Source organism: Hypoxylon fragiforme, assembly GCF_022984875.1.
Source record: "Hypoxylon fragiforme strain CBS 206.31 chromosome Unknown GGS25scaffold_2, whole genome shotgun sequence".
In the NCBI taxonomy this organism is placed as follows: Eukaryota; Fungi; Ascomycota; class Sordariomycetes; order Xylariales; family Hypoxylaceae; genus Hypoxylon; species Hypoxylon fragiforme.
In genome coordinates, this window is record NW_026054757.1 from 4,267,136 (window position 1) to 4,288,603 (window position 21,468).

The 21,468-nt window shown below is 47.9% G+C and overlaps 9 protein-coding genes across 9 annotated transcripts; 5 read left to right on the top strand and 4 right to left on the bottom strand.

Moving 5' to 3' along the window:
• Positions 1 to 717: 717 nt before the first annotated feature.
• GGS25DRAFT_518852 (glycosyltransferase family 2 protein) lies at positions 718 to 3,337 on the bottom strand (the record flags this gene model as incomplete). Its single annotated transcript, XM_049263604.1, has 4 exons — positions 718 to 1,379; positions 1,474 to 2,750; positions 2,807 to 3,258; positions 3,311 to 3,337. The coding sequence occupies 4 exons, from the start codon at positions 3,335 to 3,337 to the stop codon at positions 718 to 720; spliced, it is 2,418 nt and encodes an 805-aa protein (XP_049120737.1).
• A 1,877-nt stretch (positions 3,338 to 5,214) lies between these two features.
• GGS25DRAFT_153199 (nucleotide sugar dehydrogenase) lies at positions 5,215 to 7,238 on the top strand. Its single transcript, XM_049256417.1, has 2 exons — positions 5,215 to 5,988; positions 6,039 to 7,238. The coding sequence occupies exons 1-2, from the start codon at positions 5,381 to 5,383 to the stop codon at positions 7,000 to 7,002; spliced, it is 1,572 nt and encodes a 523-aa protein (XP_049120738.1). The 5' UTR covers positions 5,215 to 5,380; the 3' UTR covers positions 7,003 to 7,238.
• Positions 7,239 to 8,214: 976 nt separating this feature from the next.
• GGS25DRAFT_153227 (glycoside hydrolase family 18 protein) lies at positions 8,215 to 9,956 on the top strand. The gene has a single exon (XM_049256418.1). The coding sequence runs from the start codon at positions 8,430 to 8,432 to the stop codon at positions 9,486 to 9,488; it is 1,059 nt and encodes a 352-aa protein (XP_049120739.1). The 5' UTR covers positions 8,215 to 8,429; the 3' UTR covers positions 9,489 to 9,956.
• Positions 9,957 to 10,064: 108 nt separating this feature from the next.
• On the bottom strand, positions 10,065 to 11,316 carry GGS25DRAFT_529567 (uncharacterized protein). Its single transcript, XM_049265297.1, has one exon. It carries the CDS (start codon positions 11,049 to 11,051, stop codon positions 10,470 to 10,472), a length of 582 nt encoding a protein of 193 aa, XP_049120740.1. The 5' UTR covers positions 11,052 to 11,316; the 3' UTR covers positions 10,065 to 10,469.
• A 1,260-nt stretch (positions 11,317 to 12,576) lies between these two features.
• On the bottom strand, positions 12,577 to 13,742 carry GGS25DRAFT_478817 (uncharacterized protein). Its single transcript, XM_049259974.1, has 2 exons — positions 13,126 to 13,742; positions 12,577 to 13,059 (listed from the first exon to the last, which is right to left on the bottom strand). The coding sequence occupies exons 1-2, from the start codon at positions 13,508 to 13,510 to the stop codon at positions 12,749 to 12,751; spliced, it is 696 nt and encodes a 231-aa protein (XP_049120741.1). The 5' UTR covers positions 13,511 to 13,742; the 3' UTR covers positions 12,577 to 12,748.
• Positions 13,743 to 13,964: 222 nt separating this feature from the next.
• On the top strand, positions 13,965 to 14,964 carry GGS25DRAFT_518857 (LmbE-like protein; the record flags this gene model as incomplete). Its single annotated transcript, XM_049263605.1, has 2 exons — positions 13,965 to 14,296; positions 14,358 to 14,964. 2 exons carry the CDS (start codon positions 13,965 to 13,967, stop codon positions 14,962 to 14,964), a joined length of 939 nt encoding a protein of 312 aa, XP_049120742.1.
• Positions 14,827 to 17,760, bottom strand: GGS25DRAFT_478821 (uncharacterized protein). The gene has a single exon (XM_049259975.1). It carries the CDS (start codon positions 17,525 to 17,527, stop codon positions 15,242 to 15,244), a length of 2,286 nt encoding a protein of 761 aa, XP_049120743.1. The 5' UTR covers positions 17,528 to 17,760; the 3' UTR covers positions 14,827 to 15,241.
• Positions 17,761 to 18,084: 324 nt separating this feature from the next.
• GGS25DRAFT_513160 (like-Sm domain-containing protein) lies at positions 18,085 to 18,570 on the top strand (the record flags this gene model as incomplete). The annotated part of the gene is made up of 4 exons (XM_049262853.1): positions 18,085 to 18,213; positions 18,290 to 18,379; positions 18,432 to 18,468; positions 18,530 to 18,570. 4 exons carry the CDS (start codon positions 18,085 to 18,087, stop codon positions 18,568 to 18,570), a joined length of 297 nt encoding a protein of 98 aa, XP_049120744.1.
• Positions 18,571 to 19,471: 901 nt separating this feature from the next.
• Positions 19,472 to 21,458, top strand: GGS25DRAFT_153334 (allantoate permease). Its single transcript, XM_049256419.1, has 5 exons — positions 19,472 to 19,759; positions 19,817 to 19,855; positions 19,918 to 20,090; positions 20,254 to 21,348; positions 21,421 to 21,458. Exons 1-5 carry the CDS (start codon positions 19,600 to 19,602, stop codon positions 21,430 to 21,432), a joined length of 1,479 nt encoding a protein of 492 aa, XP_049120745.1. The 5' UTR covers positions 19,472 to 19,599; the 3' UTR covers positions 21,433 to 21,458.
• Positions 21,459 to 21,468: the final 10 nt, after the last annotated feature.

Below are 21,468 nucleotides of genomic sequence, written 5' to 3' on the forward strand. Positions count from 1 at the left end.
ATTAGAGACATCGGACCACATACCCACAGACAGGCCATATGTCCAAGATAAAGTCCTAACCTTAGCTATTCTTTGAATAAGCCCTTCTGGATAACGTTTATATAATTTCATAGGTAGGTTATACCCCTGAAGCTAACGTAGTAAGCGGGAGGGCCGAGTCAAGGTTAGCTACGTATACAGCTCTCACTAGGGAAACTACCAGATACATCACATACAGCGTAGAGAAATCCATAGTGAAAATATTAATATTAAATTACTCCTCGGCCACAAGGGGCATAGAGGTTAAACGAGTATACCAAGGGAGTCTATTCCAAGACCCCCATCAATCTGTATACCCCATACCACAAGCGTGATAGCTCGAATCAGATGACTTTTCCATTTTCCCCAGTTATGCGCTGCAAGTTGGACACCAGCTAGGAGGCCTAGGTATACAAAAAACATTGATATCTACCTATGATAGGTATCTTTCTAACAAACCATCCATATAATAATCAAAGTAAATGCCAGCTTGCATCTGTTTTTACATGTGGAAACCGCCATCATGTATTTTCCCCCGTAATTATCGCCCCCACAAACGTTCCAAACCGGCTATGTCCTGGATATATGGGAAGAAAGAAAAGTAGAAGTGTAAGAAGAAACCACGCATGTGAATCCCAAGAGAGGATAAAAACCAAATGCAATTTCTTTTTGGAACGAAATCAAAAAATAGCAAGACTTTTAATCCTCTTCGGTCTGTGTTGCATTGCTAACAAACCCGTGTGGTATATGAGGCATGTGAGGCATATGAGTTATATGGGTCGGGTGGATGGGAACAGATCGTGGTACTTGCTGCATCTCGGGTGGTTGTTCTATCCAGGGCTCCTGTGCCACAGCAAAGTCTTGGGGGTGGTGAGTAGAATGAATGGGAGGATGCTGGCCGGTTTCTGGCTGTCTGTAGTTTTGTTGTAGGATCTCGCTGTCAGCTCTGGGGAGTGTGAGCCTACTTCCAGCAGGGGCCGTGAATGGCGTCATGTAGACTTCGGGATCCATCTGGTTCTCCTCATCAGGTACCAAGGTACCAACAATCTTCTCATTGTTGAGGACTGCCTCCTCGAAACGATCGTGTTGCGCTTGCGCATCGGCTTCTTCGGCTTCACCCGTCTCCGTTTCTTCGATGACCTTGCGAGTCTTACCCCAACCAAAGTTGTCCATGTAGATGATAGCGTAGAGTGTCACGCTAATGTTGAGGAAGGGGCCCAGCAAAGTAAACATGGCTAGACCGACGAGGAACTGACGCCGTTGGAGGGAGGTCTTTGTCAACCAGAAGACCAGGCTAAGGTAGTACAAGAGTGGAATAATCATGACCGAAGCAAAAACCATGATAAGCCAAAATGGTTGATCTGTCAGAAGTTAGTTATCGTGCATTTTTTTTTTTCATTGAGATAGGTACCATTGATGGTCAAGGTCGAAAAAGGGGGACAGGAAAATACTTACGCAAAAATGCAAAGATCATACAAGCCAAACTCGCAATAACGAAGAAGTTCAGTACCCAAGTCAGCACATTAGAAAGTGCTACGATCCGCTCCCACAGGTTGAATTTGTAGTTGGATTTCAGCAACAGCATGAGATCATTGCTCGTCGCGCCGAGCGTCCAGCGTCGACGTTGACTGAGGAAGACAGACATATTCCTTGGCACGTCAGTATAGGCATTGGCCCTTAATGCTTGTCGTGTTTTGGCATGAGGATAAGTCATCAGCATCAAGCAGACGTGATTGCGGTCCTCGGAAGCTGTAGCTCGGATACGTGTGATGATACCGTCGGTTGGCTTCGGGTGATAACCAAATTCCTGGATGAGAATGAAGTCGCCGCACGTCTCGTCGCAAACACGAAGCAATTGACAGCAGCCTGGTAGGCATGAGACTTTCTTGGTGACGAGACTCTGATGGAGACGTCTCAATCCTTGTGCGATCGTGTATTCTGCCGACTGGTATATGGCCATCATGTTCCATTTGCTCTGCGAGAAGTCTACCGCAACGTAACCACAGACACCGACAGTATCAGGATAATGAGATTCTTCCAATAGATTGGTGATGCAATCATGTGCAAATACTGTATCAGCATCCATTCCGATTAAGAGCTCGACATGATTCATTCCTGCGTCCTTAACGAGGAAGTTCGTCATAGCCAAGAAAAATTCGGGTCGGAAGATAACTTTGGGGTGGTTGTGCCGGAGATTGAAATTGTGGACGAACGATCGAATGACAATCAAGCTGTCTCGCTTGCCTTGATTCTGCTGCTTGACGATGTTGAAGTATGGGATACCCTTGTATATTCCTCTCGTGATTTCGACGTCCATAGATTGTCCATCCCATGCAACATAGGCAGCGCGGATGATTCGTCGCTCGAACCTATGAACAAATATATCCTGGTTGAGATAGTCGCCAGTCGTCTTCTCCATTCCAGGTCCTCGTACCTTGCCATCGCAGATGACCATGATTGCCTTCTTATGATGGCCAATGTTGATTTGGTTGACAAGAGAGTCTAGCGACTTAGAACACTCCTCGTAGGTCTCGTTATAGCAAGGCATAAGTAAAACCATCTCCTCTGGATTCTCAGGCAAGATCTTTTTAGGCGGGAAGATCAGGTTCTTGATCGACCACACAATAATATCGAAGATCATGACGCTGTTTAAAACGAGAGGCAAGGAGATGAATGGAAGGTAGATATAGTAGTACTTGGACCAGTACCAGCTGGAAAAGATCAACATAAAGCTGGGGGTAAGGTTGTTAGTAATCGATACGTTACAAGAGGCGGGCATATTACTAACTTTGCAACGAATATGCAACCTATTGCTATGTATTTATGCCTGGCGACCTTGCTTTTGCCCTTCGCTATGAGTTTCGGGTCGATAGCATCAGCAGCAAACTTTGAGGTGGTTTCATTGACAGTCAGTGGAGGGAAGCTGGCGAGATCCGCTAATGAATGAACCTCGGAGGGTGGAGTCGATGGGGATGATCCAGGGGACGGCGGCAATGTAGACGGTACGGAGTCTGACTGCATGGGGGGTGAAATGCCGGGAGGGACATAATGATTCAAGGTGCGTCGTGGCGACCGTGCAGGTACCCCTATTTCATCGCTGTTCGTATTTTTTTCATTCTGATAATTATTCGGAGGCGGCAAGCCTGAACGACTTGATGCTCGAGACTGGGCATGACTGTCTGAGAAGGGATCTTCTACGGATGAATGCGATTCCTCGCGTGCTATTGGACTATCATTTGCCTACATATAACGATTAGTGATTATTTGTGAAGAAGCGAAGAAGCTCACTTACCCTTGCAGAGTCATCGGCGTGAGCCATTGATCGCCCCCCTTGGGTTTGCTATGATGTGCTAAGAAGGAACTCATACCGAAGACAGGAACGTGCTAGAGAAGAAAAAAGGAAAAAAAGAAACGAAAAGGATCCTGCGATTGCAGGCTTAAGATGTGACTATCCAAATGACAGGAACGCAAGAATGAGAAAAAAACAAACTTGAAGGGTGTAGAACTTGTCAAAGGTGACAGACTGACTTCACCTTGTTTTGACTTGACTCTAAAGACTGACTAAGAAAGTCTAGGATAGAAAGAAGTGAGGGAAGCTAGAGTTTGTCTTAAAGTAAGCAGTCACCAAGTGTATAACCGTATACACTGCTTGTATATACTTCCTTTAAATAAGGATGTGGTGGCAAGGGGCCAAGAAGGAGAAACCGAAGCGGGAGGAAATAGCGCCGAGATTGGTTGGTGTGTAAATATCTTAATGACAAGCAGTACAGTATCCCGGCAGGATGGTCAACTGGGGCCGGCGGGAATCGAAAAAATAATTCCAAAAAGGAATTCCCGTGAGCCGTCGGGGAGGTAATTCGCAAAACATGCTGGGTATTGTGCTAGAAGCTCCCTACGCCATCAAAACATCATCCGTATAAGACCGAGGTTTCAGGGGTTTTACACCAAGGCCCCAGAGATTCAGGGAAGCACACTAACTACAAGCCCTACCAGCGAGATACACACGCAGGCTACGTATGTGCCAGTAAACATAGTCTCTCTAAGCACGGGATTGAGTTCCCGAATGGACTTAAAGTTGCAGATTCAGACGACGGCTTGGCATAGTCCGGTCTATGCAGCGACGTTTGACAGTAGGTTGCCATGATGTCGGAGACGAAAACCCAGAGTATGGAGCCACAGGAGCATCATTTATGTCTGCCCGAGTCAGGTAGCGAAATAATAAGCGATCAAGATCCACAGTAGCTTAGTAGCTCAAGTCCACAGCATAGGAGTTTGCAGAGAGCGTTCGCAAAGCCCACAGCGATGAATAATGCTAGCGTCGTCTTATGCAACCTATCATATCAGCTCGGCGTAGCCATAGGTGAGAGACTATCGACTTCAGACTCCACGCGGGGCTCCGTGGCAACATAATTAGTGCCGTGACGCGCTGACTACAGGCTCTCTAGCTTTAGCCGGTAAATATGATTACAAACCTAGTAGACACATTATGAATGTGTTAGTTGTTCCCCTGGATGCTTAGAGGGATCTCGTAACTGAGGTGCCTGTTGTGGCCAGGGTCCGGCAAAACTCTGACGCATTCTCAGGAACAAGAACGGGTGGCTGCAAGCCTAGCAGCAAGTCTAATATTCGACTCGGAATATTCGAGTTGTGGGGAGCCAATAAGCAGCTAAGAACACAGAGCTGGCCGTATGCAACACTCGCAGATCATCTGCGGAGAGACGGGAGTCGATGCCTACCCATGTCATATCAATCTATTCCTACAACCAGCTTGGCAGCCTTGCTAGCGAGCTGGAATGGACCCTAGAATGTCATTGGTAATATCATGAAAAACGATCAAGATATTCATCATAGCACAACTGACTCGCGGGGTGGGGCTCTTACATACTGGAACTAGTAGGTAAATATGCCTCAATATTAGCACATTATTTCACGTGTCTGTAAGAAGCGAAACCTTGCATGAGACTTGGGCGGACTCAAAAATAAGAACTCGTATCCACCAAATAGGATGGCGATGAGGAGTTTTCGTTGTGTTAGGTCGGAGCCAAATTCAGCCACTCGCCTATATAGACTACTGTTCCTTGATCAATAGTAAGATAGTAGAGTGAAAAGAAGGATATACTGTGTCCGAGTCAGTCTGTCAGTTACCAAGAACTTATATTTCAACCCTAGCCAGCTTGAATAATTCTTATAATTTACCTTTCTTCATCTGCTGCACTTTTCCTTAAGATTTCCTCCTAATATACTGGCCCCAAATTCAAAATTCCCAATTTCAGACGTGTCCAGAGAGGACATATTTTTTTCGACAAAACTTTGTTCGCATTTTTTTGATAAGTAGTGTTTGTTTGGTTGCCAGAGACGCGCGATGCATCCCCTTCTCGTAGACGATATTATTCAGGAAGTGCGGACGGCTTTCCCAGTCCGTGACCTATCGCTGGCTATGGATACCTTGACCCATGTGGAAAGGCCAAACCAGCAGCTTTCGCCGCCTAGCACTCCCCATACGAGCAACTTCGCAGAAGGAGAGGGCCTACAAAATTTCAAGTTAGCTACCCATGGCCAGGTTGAAGAGGACGAACAACCTCTGGTGGCCATAATGGGGTGTGGCTATGTGGGGACACAACTTATCAGTTGCTTCTCGCGCAAATACGACGTACTAGGCTTTGACGTCTCCAAGGAGCAACTTCATAAGTTACGGGAGGAATATGGAGAAGAAAGCCGAGCTAGCTTCAGTCTTGATCCTCGGGACCTCACAAAAGCCACCCATTTCCTAATTTCCGTGCCGACGCTTCTCAAGGCTGACAAAACGATCGACACCTCCTACGTCAAAAGCGCGTTGATGAACGTTCGAAGATATGCCCGAGCAGGTTCGACTGTGGTGATCGAAAGCTCAGTCGCTATAGGGATGACGAGACAACTGCTTGGGCCCTTAGCTAAAGAAAGGGGGTTCTTTGCTGGGATGTCTCCCGAGGTATGTTGCCAAATATGAGATGAAGCGCCACACACTAGGCCTTTTCACTAACCGTCTTCCAGAGAGTTGATCCCGGCCGAACCGAGCCGCCGATGAAAACAATTCCGAAAGTTTTATCTGGCCTAGACGATGTCGTCCCAGGATCTCTTGACGCCATCACGCGTTTGTACTCAGGCGTGTTTGACACCATCGTTCCCGTTTCCACGCCAGAGACAGCAGAAATGACGAAATTATACGAGAATTGCCAAAGAATGGTAGCCATCACATACGCAAACGAGATGGCGGATGCTTGCATCGGTCACAATATTGACCCCTACGAAGTGTGTAAGGCGGCAGCAACAAAACCGTTTGGTTATACGCCGTACACACCCGGCCTTGGCGTCGGTGGGCACTGCATCCCAGTTAATCCATACTACCTCCTGGCTAACAGCTCATTTCCTCTGTTGAAGATGGCAACCGAGACCATGTGGCAACGGCCGGAGCGTATTGGTCGCCGAGCGTTGGATGCGCTCTTCCATGAGAAATCACAACAGGTCACCGATGGACAAGTTCGACCTGTTCAAAGAAGACCAAGTCAAGCGGCTCGTGTTCTTGTTGGCCATGATGGTCTATACATCAGTACTGATCCAGTGCTTGAGCAACCTGAACAAGAGCATCATGTCGAGAAGATGCCCCAGGTTACAGGGACGAATCTTGCATCACGCGACGGTGTTATACGACCCCGAGTGCTTGTTGTCGGAGTGGGATTCAAGGCGGGCCAATCACACCTTAGCAATTCCCCAGGACTCAAGCTTATCCAGACTCTTGCCGACTCAGGCCGAGTTGATGTTATGTTTGCAGACTCACTAGTCGGGCAATACGCTATCCCTCACATCCCTCGGCTTAACATGGACGAGTGGAATAAAGAAAGCCTCGAAGAATTTGATATGATCATTGTCGCATTCAAGCAAACGGGTATGGACTTCAAGGTCCTAGAGGAGGTGAAGAATGTCAAAATTGAGATGTGGTGCCCCTAAGCGGCGATATTCTCACTTTCCATGATTGAAGACATTTTCAGATCAATTCGAGGGATGATGTTCGAACCGAATGAGTAGGATCATCTCCTACTCATCTCACGCTGAGGAATTGCAAACAACTGCAAAATCTCGATAGCAGAACACAAATGTTGTTGGTACTTTGGAGCAATTGGAATTGGATTAAGAAAAAAAAGAAGCCAAATTAATCGTTACAAATCTATGTACCTAACCTAGGTATGTGGCAAGGATAGGCCACAGTTTGATGCATGTGTGTGTACCTAAGCGGGCGTGTAATTAGGGATATTTTCATAGAGAACACCTTTCAATGTTCTCATTCCTTTCATAGCATTAATTACATATTCTTTAGTAGAATATAATGATGGAGTAGTACTATGTATGTAGGTACCTAGGTAACCGTTACTACCGCGACACACATTTTGAGTATTAGTAATCTTGTGCAACATCACCTTCATCTTTTCCAGACTTGATTTTCGACTTGGACTTTCTAATTTTTCATCTTCTACATATCAATCCAACATGATACAACCATGTCATGGCTGCCAACAATAACTGGAGTCGCAAATATACATCTACTAATGCATTGCTCGGAATCAGACACAATCATGCTCGTGTCTTGTAACATTTTCGGGGGGGAGGGCAGTAAGCAACAAGCAGCATACAGTGCCGGTATATAGTTGGTATACACCTGCTGTCATCTCTATTGTCACACATTAAGTCAGTAACGATAATTTATTACGAAATACGGTACGACATTTCGGTCTCATGTTGATATCGATCGGATTACTCAATATCAAGCTCGCCAGCTCACAAAGGGGGCGGCACATGCATATTCACCTTAAGTACATTAGGGAGTACATTAGGAGAACCTTAAATCGGGGAAAATCGCGATACATTTGTCATGAAGTCCTACTGCATATGCCATATGCTGGTCTACATGGATTGCTTTGTGGCACTTACCTGCTGGCAGCTGCATAGTAGGGATCTTTAGTGGCCTACCTAACATTCAGTGTACGCCAGGGAGCTCAGCTTTAGGGTAATTGCTAATGGATTGAATCCCTAATGCAGTATCCATCCCTTCTAACTGCCCAATACACCAATCTATCTAGTTGGGGATATAATCCAAAATCTAAGACCATTTGTATACACCAGCTTGGTATAGCATCAACATACCTAGGCACCTAGTATTCACTTGACTCCTATTTTTCAAATCTCATAAATTTGCCTTTCTGATCATTCTCTCTTTCACCTAAGAGCTTTCTCTTTCCTTCTCTCACTCGGTAAAGTCCCTCGTTAATGATTGAAAAAAAAAACGCCCAAAACCCCCTCAAAAAACAAGCAACATTATACGTAAATTCCTTACTATCAGCTCCGTAGTGGCAGCAGTGTGTGTCCTCAAGCTTTTCATCATGTCATCTAGTCAACCCCTCATCAATGCCGCTTACTACCCTTCGTGGCGCATCTACAAGGGCTTTGCGCCTTCTTATCTCCCACTCGACTGTATCAACCAAGTTTTATATGCCTTTGTCCGACTAAACGATGACGGCACCCTTAAATACCTGGATGAATTTGCCGACTGCACCAAGGAAGCTGACGGGGAGAAAGGCTGTCTACGCGCTTTGGCAAAACTAAAGCGCCAGAAGCCAGGTCTCAAGACACTGGTCTCGGTTGGTGGCGGCAGCGGCAGCCAAGAGTTTTCCGGCATAGCCGCAGACCCCAAACGACGCGTCGCGTTCGCGAAGTCCTGTAAGCAATTCGTCGAGCATTGGCACCTCGACGGTGTCGATATTGACTGGGAGCACCCGACCACGCCCGAGGAGGGCACCAACTACATCAAAATGCTCCGCACCTTGCGAGAGGTCTTACCCTCGCCGCGGTTTCTAATCACCACAGCTCTCCCCACCGGTGAATACTGTCTCAAGAACATTGACGTGTGCGCCGCAGCGAGACTCCTAGATAGCCTTAACCTAATGGCCTACGACTTCAACGGCCCCTGGACCGACGTCTCGGGTCACCACGCCCAGCTGCTACCCCAACCAGGCGCCCAAGATGCCGTATACCCAGCTCTGCGTAACTCGTGTCACCGTGGCGTCAATTACCTCACGTCTCGAGGCTTTCCGGCGCACAAGATCATTATTGGTGTTCCCGTCTATGCCCGGTCATTTGTAGGGGCCCGCGGTATCGGCCAGCCATTCAAGGGAGCTGCAGAAACAGACTACAACGAGCTACCGCGCGAGTGGATCCAATCTGCATCAGTCGATCACAACGTAGCGGCCGCAAGCTACGTCGACCACTCCGCGGGCGGCAAGGGGTTCGTCAGCTTCGATGTCCCCGAGACGGTCAGGCTCAAAGCCGAGTACGTCAAGAAGATGGGACTCGGCGGGCTGTTCTACTGGACGGGCGTCGGCGATATGCAGGGGCCCGAGAGCTTGGTCCGGGCAGGTCACGAAGCGTTGATCAGTGGCTAGGCGTCGGATCACATGAGTAACCTGCTCGGACACTACCATGGCAGTTCGTACCAGTCGGAGACGTCCCTTGGAGATCCATAGCCTGTAGTTATAGAGTGGATTATGTAAGTAGGGAAAGGGGATAGGGGTGAGGTATACAGTTCACGTGCTAGAGTAAAAGATTCTAGGTACTGTGTCGACACTGTCACCTTTTAGCAACCCCTGAAAGGGGACACTGGCTCAAAATATGAAGATGGCCACCACCACCAAAAGAAAAAGCTATTATGAGACCAGATCTCCCCACGCTATGGACTAAGGTGCACTTAATAAGGGCATTATGCCACCGTCTAATCTTCATGAGTTAGGTACTAAGCACTAGGCTAGGTAAGTTAGGTCTTACATAGTAAGAAGTCATGTAACTTTAAGGGGCACGAATTCTTTCTACAATTTGTAGAGCTCAACAGGCTCAACTAGCGACCAATAATTATGATCAGTAAGCAAATAGGATACAACCCTAAAGAGGATGTAATATCAAGATGCTAACGCAAAAACACCACCGAACCTAACCTAACCTAGTCCGTACCAATTCCTTTTCATCCCTTTTCATCTCCTCTGTCCTTGAACCTTCTTCGTACCTAGGTAACCGCCAACAAATGTGCAGCAAGTACAGTACGCATTCCAAGTCCAAGCTCATCTCGCCTATTAAGTAGTTCGTCCTCAAATGCCTTGACAAAACATTAATTTCCTTTCGTGCCAAGAGAAAGTTCCAAGAAAGAAAAAAGGGGGAAGTTCACCCCCCCGTTGATGAGGGGCATGGCTCGTGCTGAATGGTGTTGAATGGTGCTGGTGAAGACTAGGGAGTATCTTGTCTTGATACCATTGCGATGATCCGATCTGATGATTTCGGCTAGTTAGTGAAGATAAACTCTCAAAAAACTTGGTATGTAGGTAGGGGGGTGTGAGTACCTAGGTAAGAAGCAACAACCTACCCATTCTCATTCTTCACTTGCGCTCCCCACCCTTCGCCAGGTCCTCGAGCAGCTTCAAGTTCAAGCCGCTGGCAGGAAAGCTGCAGTCGAATCTCTCCTGCTCATCGCCGGCACCACTGCCCTTGTCCTTCCCCTCGTTCTTAACCCCATCCTTGCCCTTAACACTGTCCTTAGCTTTCTCCCTGCCATTACCGCCACCAACCTTCCTAGGCTCAACAATATACAGCGGCGGCGCCGCGTGCGAGGGGACAGAGCAGTCCGCGACGACGCGGCGCTGCGCAACCCAGTTCCCGTCGGGCCCGCTGCGCTGAGCCCCGGCGCCCGTGTACGGCTGCGTGTACGGCTTCCAGTTGCTGCTGCTGTTGGTGGCGGTGGCGGGGACGGCGATGGGTTGTTCCGAGGGGGGCTTGTACTTGTCGGGTTTCGACATCTTGTCGCTGGAGGAGGATGGCGAGGGGGATGTGGAAGAGTTCTGGGATTCGTAGTCGGAGTCAGCAAATGTGTGGACTAGGTGGACGTATCGCACGCTGGTGGGGTGCTGGGCTTTGTGGTAGATGGTGAAGAGGCAGTAGGTTCGGGGATCGTAGGTAGGCATGAGTGATGAGTGGATTTGAAGATAACGGATGGTGTATAGAGTACGCAGGTAGAGGAGTGGCAAATTGGAATATTTCCAGTCAGTGGGAATCTTTCAGAGATAAGGGATACAATTTGGTGGTTCAAGGTCGTGTTTACTTAAGGGAAAGGTAAACAGATAGATGGGGGTGAGGATGAGGAGGTATGATTCCGTGTGGGCTATGCTTGAACGCAAGAGTATAAGAGGGTAAGGTTTAGCGCTCCAGTGTTGGAAGGAGGCCCTGGGGCGTGGTTGCGGGTTGCCACATAGACGAATATCATACAGTGTTCCTTAGGGATGTCAACTTAAAATCGGACTTACCCTGCCATTCCCCTTCTTCTTGAAGAGCTCTTGAAGGAAGCCCGAATACTTGGCCATCGTGAGGATTCCTAAAATATTGAATGTTGCTGGGATGGAATAAAGCAGAAAGGCGTTTTATAGGTCGTAATTATAGTTAGGATGATTGACAACGGCACTGAGGTTACTCAGGCAACTATTCAGAAAGTTCATCTAGGGCGCAAAGGTTGAGGCATCATCGACCATTATGGCGTTGAGAGCATATGTTGTAACTGTTGCGAGGTGCCTAACCGGTGTACGTTTTGATCATGTTAAGTACTTAAGCACCTGGACGTAGGTACCTCAGGACACCAGACGAGGCGGTTTCCAACCTGCGTTCTAGAGTAGGTTGTAGCCAAGCCGTTACACCCTTAGGAAGGAATGAGAAGGGGGGGATCGTGACTTTTGTGGGGGTGGACTTTAACGCATCAACTATATTCACGCAGCCAAAGAATAAGGGAACAACATAATAGAGTTATATTGCACAGTATGAGTTACCTTTAGCACCCAAAATATTCATCGCTAACACGCGATAGGAGCCTCTATATGCACCCAGATATCTGAGGCAGTCTATTTGCGAGGGGAACATTACTTGCTCAAGCCAAAAATGTGCCAAATATACTGCATCGTTTCTACGCACCTTTTAGTGCACCTAACTCCTCAATTTGACTTTAGATGTTAATTTGTAGACTAAACAAGTGATAGGTATCCAGGGCAACCTATGTCTTTACGGGAAGATGGGTGCACGGATGAACTGTCTTGATACAAGTAACATCCGTATCCTGCTGAGAAGAAAGGTTGGCCATGGTAGCTTCTTTAATACTTGTATCACAGGTCTTAACTTAGATTAGAGTAAATTACTGAAAGATACTATATCACGCTGAATACGTCCCCTGAGTTGTCACACTTAGAGGCTCAAGGAGGGGTCTCGGTACGCCAAATTGTGGAATATTCGCGTGATGGTAGGTGGTTTACCATTGTCATGATACGTAGGTGACTTAACCTATACCTCTTCATTGAGCTGTAAGTATAGCACAAGAAACGAACCCTAAGTACCCTTTACCGGAATGAGGTTGACGTTGAAATTAATGGGCATCACGTGACGGGGTATCGCAGTTTATCCACGGCTTGGATCATGACCCCCGAGCCGAACTCGTGAATCATCGCACTGCTCATCCCCAAGTTTATAGATATCATTAGGAGTAGAGACAGAACACGGACCAAACAACTAGTCGTACATATTGATAACTGGTGATCTAGATGCAATTAAGATCAAAAAGGGGTCGATAGCACTGAGACACCTCGATAATGTAACATCTCTATTAGAAGGTCTTCTTGCTCTACTAGTACGGCGCTCTGATTGTGTAGCCGCCCTGGACGAAGAAGCCAAGGGCACAAGCCAAAGATAGCACGGAAAGTGTTAGATTCAGCTCAATCACAGACCAGACCCAAATGCAGCCCAAGGGAGGTGACCGCTTCATAACAGCAATATAGCCATATTTATTTGATATGTGAATCAAATAGCAGCCCGCAACAATGCTGGCGGTAAAGAAAATAGCTTGCCGAAGGGGAGCCTGGAATCTAAGGGGCAGCCCAGGCACAAAGGCTGGGGATGAGGCGTGTGGATGCAGCACATATACAAGCAAAAGGAAGACTGTATGGTGCATATAGAACTTAGCTTGAGTTATCCTTGGTGAGGTATATGGTAGTAAAAGCTTACCGGCAAAAGCTTGCATTGCCCTTGTTATAATCTGGGGCCATATGATGTACATGGCATATTGGTGCTGGACGAGCACATCTAGCGTGAAATGCAACATGGCCAAACTGACGCTCCAGAGAATGGCATCCAAGATTTTATCAGCGGTCGGGGATAGGAGCTCTTCCTCCTCACCCTCATCCTCATCGTCACCATCCTCATCGCCACTATCATCATCTTCACTTAGATTCTCTCTTCTTTTGTTCCTCTTTTCTTTCCTTTCGGCTTCTTTGAAGAGATTTCGTTCTTGAGCAAACTGCAGCAATGTTTTTTCGCTGGGACCGGAAAGGTCGGGATATGCCAGTTTGATCTCGCTCGCCGCCTTTTTTCCCCTGCGGGTTTGCACCATGATGAAGTGTGCCAATGGGGGTTGTTTGAGAAAAGTCAAATTCAGGACATATAATATTGACGTTGACGTTGACGTTGACGTTGAAATGGTCGCGTGTTCATCACGATGTCGAAGATGTACAGCTGTACCTTTTGCACATGTTAAAAATACATTACGTACCACATGGCAGTGGGTGGTGCTGGGCTGCTAGGGTAGTGCCCGTAATGGGAGCTTGAAGCTCCAATGGTTGAGCTACGTAATCCTAGCTGGAAAAAAAGGAAAGTAACCAATCAACATGCACATCTCAAACACTGCTTACATGCATGACCACGTTTAATTTATGTGACAATTGAAATATCCATAACTAGTTATCATCACTTCACATTTCATATACTAGTTATACCTACTGCTCGGCCCAACATCTAAGATCAATCGTCACAGGAAAGGGTCAGGGGATCACGACAAACTCCCCAAAATGGCCATCCTATCCCTCTCGAACCTAGCCGTCCTCGCCGTCATCCTGCCCCTCCTATACATCTACACGGCCGCCGTCGCGCAGACCCGGCTCCCCATGCTGCGCAACAAGCGCGTGTGCCTCTTGATCGCGCACCCGGACGACGAGGCCATGTTCTTCGCGCCCACTGTGCTCGCGCTGACCCGCCCCGAGGCGGGGAACCACCTCAAGATCCTGTGTCTCAGCTCCGGCAACGCCGACGGGCTGGGCGAGATCCGCAGGAAGGAGTTGGTGAAGAGCGGCATGCTGCTTGGCTTGCGCAGTGAGGAGGACGTGCATGTGCTTGACAGCCCGTAAGTTGCTCGCCTGCTACCTGAAATAACTCCTTTCATCGCTAACACCGCCCACACACAGAGACTTCCCCGACTCCATGACCACAACCTGGGACGCCTCCAAGATCTCTGCCCTCCTCACCAGCACCTTCGCGCCGCAAAACCTCACCCAACAACCACCACAACCAGCATCCAAGCGCTCCTCCTCCTCCTCCTCCAACACCACCGCCCCCACCGCCACCATCGACGCCCTCATAACCTTCGACTCCCGCGGCGTCTCCTCGCACCCAAACCACATATCCCTCTACCACGGCGCCCGCTTCTTCACCTCCTCCCTCGTGCGCTCTTACCCGGGCTGGGCATCCCCCGTCGACCTGTACACTTTAACCACCGTGAACTTCCTGCGCAAGTACACCGGCTTCCTAGACGTGCTGGCCACAATCCTCTCTATCGCTTTCGTGCGGGGCGACAACCAGGTCGCGGGCCACACGCGGAGCGAGAGGGGGAACCCGGGGGCGCTGGTGAGCATGGTGGGGCTTGGGGGAGGGGGCAGGGAGAGCTACGGGGCGGGGAGGAGGGCGATGACGGAGGCGCATCGGAGCCAGATGGTTTGGTTTAGGTGGGGGTGGATTGCGCTGAGTCGGTACATGTATATGAATGATTTGAGGTTGGAGAAGGTGAAGACGTGATGATAAGGTTCTTTTGAACGGGTGTTTAGAAGCAAAAGGGGATGTGGGTTAATGGTGACGAATATCATATTGCATCTATACCAAGAACATATTACCAAGAAATTGTGTTCAGTAGATTTACGCCCCTTGCCATAAAAGATTCACAGGCTTGGGGGTCGTGTATATATACCTAAGGTTAGGCATGTACACGTACCTATATATTAGGTGCTATGTAGTTACCACTCATGCCTCTACCAAAATATATAAGTTAGTAGTCAGAAGCCAGCTGCTACTAAACCTAATAGTCATCGTCGTCGTCATCATCAAAATCAACCACACCTTCTGAACCATCTTTTGTCTCATCAGTATCAACATCAACATTCTGCGGCCCATCTTCCGGCTCATTTAGCATCGCCTCTAGCCGCCTCCTAGCCACGGGAGACGGCGAGTTCAGAAGTGCCAAAATATTCCTCGTGTCGTGGGAACTGCCCTGCTGTCCCAGCGAGTGACTCGACTGCACGGCGAGCCTCCTGCCCCTCACCCTGCGCTGCACCCACCGCATGTTCTCGTACATCGGTACGTACATCGGATAGTAGCTCACCGAGACCCTCGGGTACTCGTGCGCGGGATCGACCAGGGAAGCGTATCCGGTAGAAGTCCTGTATCTCGTTGGATTCGGGACGAAGCGGCGGAATTCGCGGACGAAATTCGGTATGACCACGGTCACGAGGGGGTTATCGAGGCTGAAGCTGCGCACGTTCGCGAGGAACCCGCGACACCAGGTGTAGATGTCGTACCACATCTTTTCCTTCCTGAGCTTGGCCTGCTCGTATCGATGGAGGATTTCCTGGACCTGTACTCCGTCACGCTTCATCTGCACATACTCCAGCGTGGCGGCTTGGTACTCTTTCACCTGGTCGTCGTAGAACTCGATGGCTATCCTCATGTACGGGAGAAAATTGCCAAATCCATTTCGCCCTAGAAGATTTCGGATAAGAATATTGTATTGGTCGAAGCCAGGCTGTATGTTATGTGGGGGGGATATCATAGCATTCCAGATTAGTTCTATCGTGTTGCTGTTGGGTATTTTAGAAGGCATCCCGGCGTATTTCCACGCCGTAGACGCTGGTGGTGAACTCATGATATACGTCCATTCCAGCATGTCCTGCCACATGTTGATGGGAATCGGTATGCGGTATGTTTGCGACAAATGGTCAACCACCTTGAAGGCGGTGGCAATCTCTCCATTGGAACAATAAGTCTCCACAGCAGCTTGCATGAGACGTATCGTGGGCTGAACACGGTAAGAAGGGTCAAGGTGTTGCTTGTTTTCTACCACATCCTCGTAATCCGCTGACTCGTCATCGTATGTCGGTAAATCTAGCTGAACCCCAAAGTAATCCCTTAATATTTTAGAATTGATGAACCTCAGTGACCCGACCCGTGCAAAGCCAATCATGCAAGCACATAACAGAGCCTCGTTTACTGGAATACCGTCAGTAATTATCCTATTAAACAGTCTTGTCGGCGCGCCTTTTTTCCTCATCATTCGCATGGTATCTTCAGCATGCTCGATGGTTTTGTTGAGTCCAAAGAACAGTTTACGGCGTCGAAGGTTGAATCTTAGTCGATCTAATTGATTAACACGAAACCAGTTCAGTGTAAGTCGAGATCTATGAAGATTCCGGGGCAAAACCATCCTCCTAACTTTATCATAGCCGGTATATAGGGGTCTCGTGAGGAAGCGAGCACATATGAATTCGGTAAATATATCGGTCTGTCTCCATCCCTTAGCTTCAGTGCGAGGCATCTCATCCCACAGCCATTTGGCGCCATTGGGATCAGATGCGGCACCAGCACACCTGAATAGATAAATATACTCCTCCGCTAGTAAAACTCGACCCGAAGCTTTCAATGCGGACACGAGAACCATCAAACGTCCAAGTAATTGAGAATAAAGCTCCCGAACTCCCCAAGGATCAATAATCGATCCCATGTTTAGGGTTTGATACATTCCAAAGGGTACATAAGTGGGATTGGTTGGATCAGCATGTATAGCAATATACAAAGGATCCAACGAGCGGAGAAACTCAGTGAAGGTTGTTCGAGGTAAATAAGCAATCGTTTCTTGTAGTTCTTCCTCGTCCATATGAACTATCTGTGCTAGATGAATGAGCAGCCGTCGAGTCTCCCTGCGTTGCAGTGCCTCCAGGGCTCTTTGAAATGGATTCCGGGGGCGGTCATTATTAGATTGTTCCGCGTTTTGTGTATCATTCAAGTCAGGGCTTTTACTCGCAAGAGCATGATAATGGCCATCTTGGATTCGAGGTTTAGATGCGGGAGGATCTTTAATAAGATCGTAAAAGAGACTGAGTTCCTGTTCTGTGATGAGATTGGAAGAATTGGTTGTTGCGAATCTAGGTGAGAAATGATGAAAAGCCCTCGATCGTGAGAGACTTTCTTGGCTACATCTAGAGTGTCGATGTAAACGTAGACTTATGATTCTCGAACATGTTCCCCTTGGTGGAGTATTGAGAAGGACTGAGTGTCTACTGAGGGCCACAGTAGAGTTGGCAGAGAACATCTTGGAGCTGGTTAAGGAATATCATGTACGAAGTACTATAACCAGCAACACCTTCCTGCCTCTTAGGTGCCTGGTTATTAATAACCTAGGCCAGGCCTACGCGATTTGCGGGGAAGCTTTATTTTAGATCCCGTCCATGTTCTAAATTCTGGGGTAATCCAGACTAGTACTGGAGCATGTAGTGGGCCACGAAGAATCAAGTCACGATGGATCCAGAATAACGTTGAACATTGATTTTTGAACATTGAAGGATAAAAGATTGTAGAGGTGGTCAAAGCTTGGTCCAGCGTTACATAATGAACGTCTATGGTGGGGCAGTATGATTAAGTAAGCTTGATGCTGATTTAGCTTCACTAACAATTTAGTATCGACCGTAACAAATTGATTCCATCTTTAACATTCACTCTCAACAAAGATCACGAATCCGTTCAATCTGAAATCATTCATTTTTTTTCTACCCCGGCTCATCAACTACAACGCCAAACACTGTCTACTGACGAAAAACTCAAAAGCACACACCGGCATCTCAAATCAGATTCAGTAGATCCCCATTTCCAATGGCTGGGGGTGAAGAAGGTCCAGCTGGTGGCTCAGTGTCCGAGCCTCTGGATCTCGTGCGCCTACTCCTAGATGAGGTAGTATTCGTCAAGTTACGAGGTGATCGAGAATTAAAAGGCCGCCTTCATGTAAGATTATGATATATACATACCTACACAACTCAATACCCTCCAACTTAGTAGCGCGAATGCTAACCTACCAAAGGCATATGACAGCCATATGAACCTAGTCCTTGGCGATGTTGTCGAGACTATATATATAGTGGACGAGGATGACGAAGAAGAGGAAATAAGAGTAAACTTGCCCTTCATAAGTCACAGCTCTATCAGCTAACTCTATGCTTTAGACAACAACCAAGAAGTCCGAAATGCTGTTTGTGCGAGGTATACAGTCTTTCCCTCTTCCTGCCCTTCATACCGTGTTTGCGCCTAACATCAAAATTAGGAGACAGTGTTGTCCTAGTCTCTCCTCAGAATTCGTCATAAGTTATGAATGCTGAATTCATTCCGGCCGTGACCCAAGCTCCTTCGGTCTCGAAGTTTCGCTCCAGCCCGTTTCAGCACGCCAACGACCCTGTCCATCCGTGTTTAATCACGCGGGCCTGGACTTGGACTTAGATCTCGCAGCATGGGATTCTTTTAGACGAGTAGACCCTCTCTTAAAGTAAAGAGAGGCTACTTATAGGAAGCTTATAGAGAAGCTTCCAGCTCTTTTTAACGAGAATGCATTTGGGTTGATGCAGGACTTTCCACGTTTTTGCACCTTGGCCTGCCTACCTACCTACCTAGTACCCTAGGTAGATATACTGATGATAGATCAAAAGATCACCATGGCTATGGCCACATACGCCTTGTGTCAACTTCTGCTTGTCACATTCATCCAATGCAATATTTCCATGCTCCAGGAACCATTTATATGTGTATGCCATGCGTCTCAGTTTCATATCAATCTAACCTAGGTACATATACGATGTTGTCGAGGCCCCCCACACCTCCCCTATCATAGCCAACCATCAGATAGGTCATCCATTCCTTAGATACTAACCCATGTAGGCACATATCTAGTATATATTTACTCAGACCCCGGATATGTATTATGCATGTAATTCCCGGGACACCAACTTATCACCAAAGCTTCTTATCTTCTCCTGCCTATAATGGTTGACTATTATCTCCAACATCAACATATGCTGGGTAGTTAACCCTTGTCCTATCACACATTAGGTAGCTTAAGCATCAGCCCGTCAACATGGCGAATCATTCAAATCTCCATCTTTTTCACTTCAACAAGTTTAAATATAATCTTTTGCGCCGTTTGAGGCGGTAATTTCCATGGACATCTCTTATCACATCAAGTAGATGTCCAACCAAACCCCCCCCCCCCCCCCCCCCCTCTTACGAATCCCTTCAATCTATCATGCTCTGTTAAAGTCTTTCGTGCCGGGTCATACTTAAATCATAACTACCACCTGTGTTTAAGGCAAAAAATAAATAAAAAATAGAGTGAGTCTCATCATGGAAAACAAAAAGGGGAGTAAAGATGGGCAAACGCCCAAGGTGGCTGATGTCGATGCGGCGCTCGACTATCTCAACCGCGAAACCGCTACCGTGATGACGGAAATCAACGAGAAAGCACTTGTCAGAAAGCTTGATTTGACGATTGTGCCTCTCATGTGTCAGTACATCATAGATCATCGCTGTTCTAACCAGAAAGTATCTAACGGCTATCAAGGGGCTTGCTACAATCTTCAATATCTTGATAAAACGTTGAGTATGTCTACCTCCTTTTCCTCATTTCGAGACGCTGGTAGGCTTATCATAATGCCTATCTAGTCAACTATGCCAATGTTATGGGGCTTCAAGAAGATACTGGCATTACTGGAAATCAGTTCTCTCTTTTAGCTACTCTTTTCTATGTAACATACCTAGCATTCGAGTTCCCAACGGGATATCTCATGCAGAGACTTCCAACTGCGAAGTACCTTGGAGCCAATGTGATATTTTGGGTAAGTAACACCACCAGAAACTCGAATTGGTAAAGGTAGCAGATAAGAGGACCCCTTAAGTCCCATGCTATTTCCAATAATGACACATTATTGTACCTATACACACGACAGTTTGGTCTAGAGGGTTGTGTATGCTCAGGAAGTAGCTAATCAGGTCATACAGGGCTTAATGGTAACTCTCAACTCTGCCGCGAAGAACTGGGCCGCCCTCGCAACTCTTCGAGCTCTGCTAGGCTGCTTTGAGGCAGCAGTGGCACCGGCACTTATCCTGGTGACGAGCATGTGGTACAAGCGATCCGAACAGCCCGCACGAGTTGGCTTTTGGTATGTCGGAACCGGCACGGGCACGATCATTGGGGCCTTGACATCGTTCGGGTTCCAGCACTACGAGTCAGATATCTTCACACCGTGGCAAATCATGTTTCTCCTCTTCGGGCTCGTCACTATCGCCGTAGGAGTCCTCACTGTGATCTTCCTCCCCGATAGTCCAATGAGTTCCCGCCTCACCCGCGAGGAGAAGATATGGGCTATCGAACGTCTACGGGAGAACCAGACGGGCATCGAGAACAAGCACTTCAAGTTGTACCAGGTCCGGGATTGCTTTACTGACCCCCAGACTTGGCTCATTGCCTTGATTACCATTACATCGAACATACCAAATGGCGCCGTTAGCAGCTACCAAGCGACTATCATCAAGGGCTTCGGGTACACTTCCAAGGAAACCGCCTTGTTGTCCATCCCGTCCGGCGTAGTCAGCTGCACAGCCGTTATTTCAGCAGGACTCTGCGGGGCCAAGTTCGACGCCCGCGGACCGATCATCATTATTATCCTCCTCATAGGCGGCATCCTAGGCGGCAGCCTCCTCGCCTTCTCATCCCCGACCGACAAAGGCGCGCTGCTGGCGGGGAACTACCTTACCAACGTGATCGGCGCCTCGCTCCCGCTCATCTACTCCTACTCGGCGGCCAACTACGCGGGGCACACGAAGAAAGTAACGATGAACGCCACGGTGCTGATATCCTTCTGCCTCGGCAACATCATCGGCCCGCTCACGTTCCGCGACGCGGACAAGCCGCGATACCTGCCCGCGAAGATCGTGATCGTGGCGTCGACGGCGGTGTCGCTGGTTACGACGGCGGTCCTGATGGCTTATTATAGGTGGGAGAATAGGAGGCGGGATAAGGTGCACGGTGGGATTGCGCATAGAGAGAATAGCGAGTTCTTTGACTTGACGGATCGTGAGAATAAGGAGTTTAGGGTAAGTTTCAAGGTTTATTACCTGTAATATTTCCTTCTTCTTGACATTGTGAAATCTTGCTAATTTTCGTAGTATCGGTGGTAGAAAACTATTCGACGATATCACATTGAGCACCTGAAT

Bases quoted from the DNA above. Each gene is read 5' to 3' on its own strand.
- GGS25DRAFT_153199 (XM_049256417.1), top strand. From the start codon at position 5,381: ATGCATCCCCTTCTCGTAGACGATATTATTCAGGAAGTGCGGACGGCT. The intron at 5,989-6,038 runs ATGTTGCCAAAT...CTTTTCACTAAC, and splicing joins GCTGGGATGTCTCCCGAGGT to CGTCTTCCAGAGAGTTGATC.
- GGS25DRAFT_529567 (XM_049265297.1), bottom strand. From the start codon at position 11,051: ATGCCTACCTACGATCCCCGAACCTACTGCCTCTTCACCATCTACCAC.
- GGS25DRAFT_478817 (XM_049259974.1), bottom strand. From the start codon at position 13,510: ATGGTGCAAACCCGCAGGGGAAAAAAGGCGGCGAGCGAGATCAAACTG. The intron at 13,060-13,125 runs GTAAGCTTTTAC...TGCACCATACAG, and splicing joins GGCAATGCAAGCTTTTGCCG to TCTTCCTTTTGCTTGTATAT.
- GGS25DRAFT_478821 (XM_049259975.1), bottom strand. From the start codon at position 17,527: ATGTTCTCTGCCAACTCTACTGTGGCCCTCAGTAGACACTCAGTCCTT.
- GGS25DRAFT_153334 (XM_049256419.1), top strand. From the start codon at position 19,600: ATGGAAAACAAAAAGGGGAGTAAAGATGGGCAAACGCCCAAGGTGGCT. The intron at 19,856-19,917 runs GTATGTCTACCT...ATGCCTATCTAG, and splicing joins ATATCTTGATAAAACGTTGA to TCAACTATGCCAATGTTATG. The intron at 20,091-20,253 runs GTAAGTAACACC...CAGGTCATACAG, and splicing joins GAGCCAATGTGATATTTTGG to GGCTTAATGGTAACTCTCAA.
- GGS25DRAFT_153227 (XM_049256418.1), top strand. From the start codon at position 8,430: ATGTCATCTAGTCAACCCCTCATCAATGCCGCTTACTACCCTTCGTGG.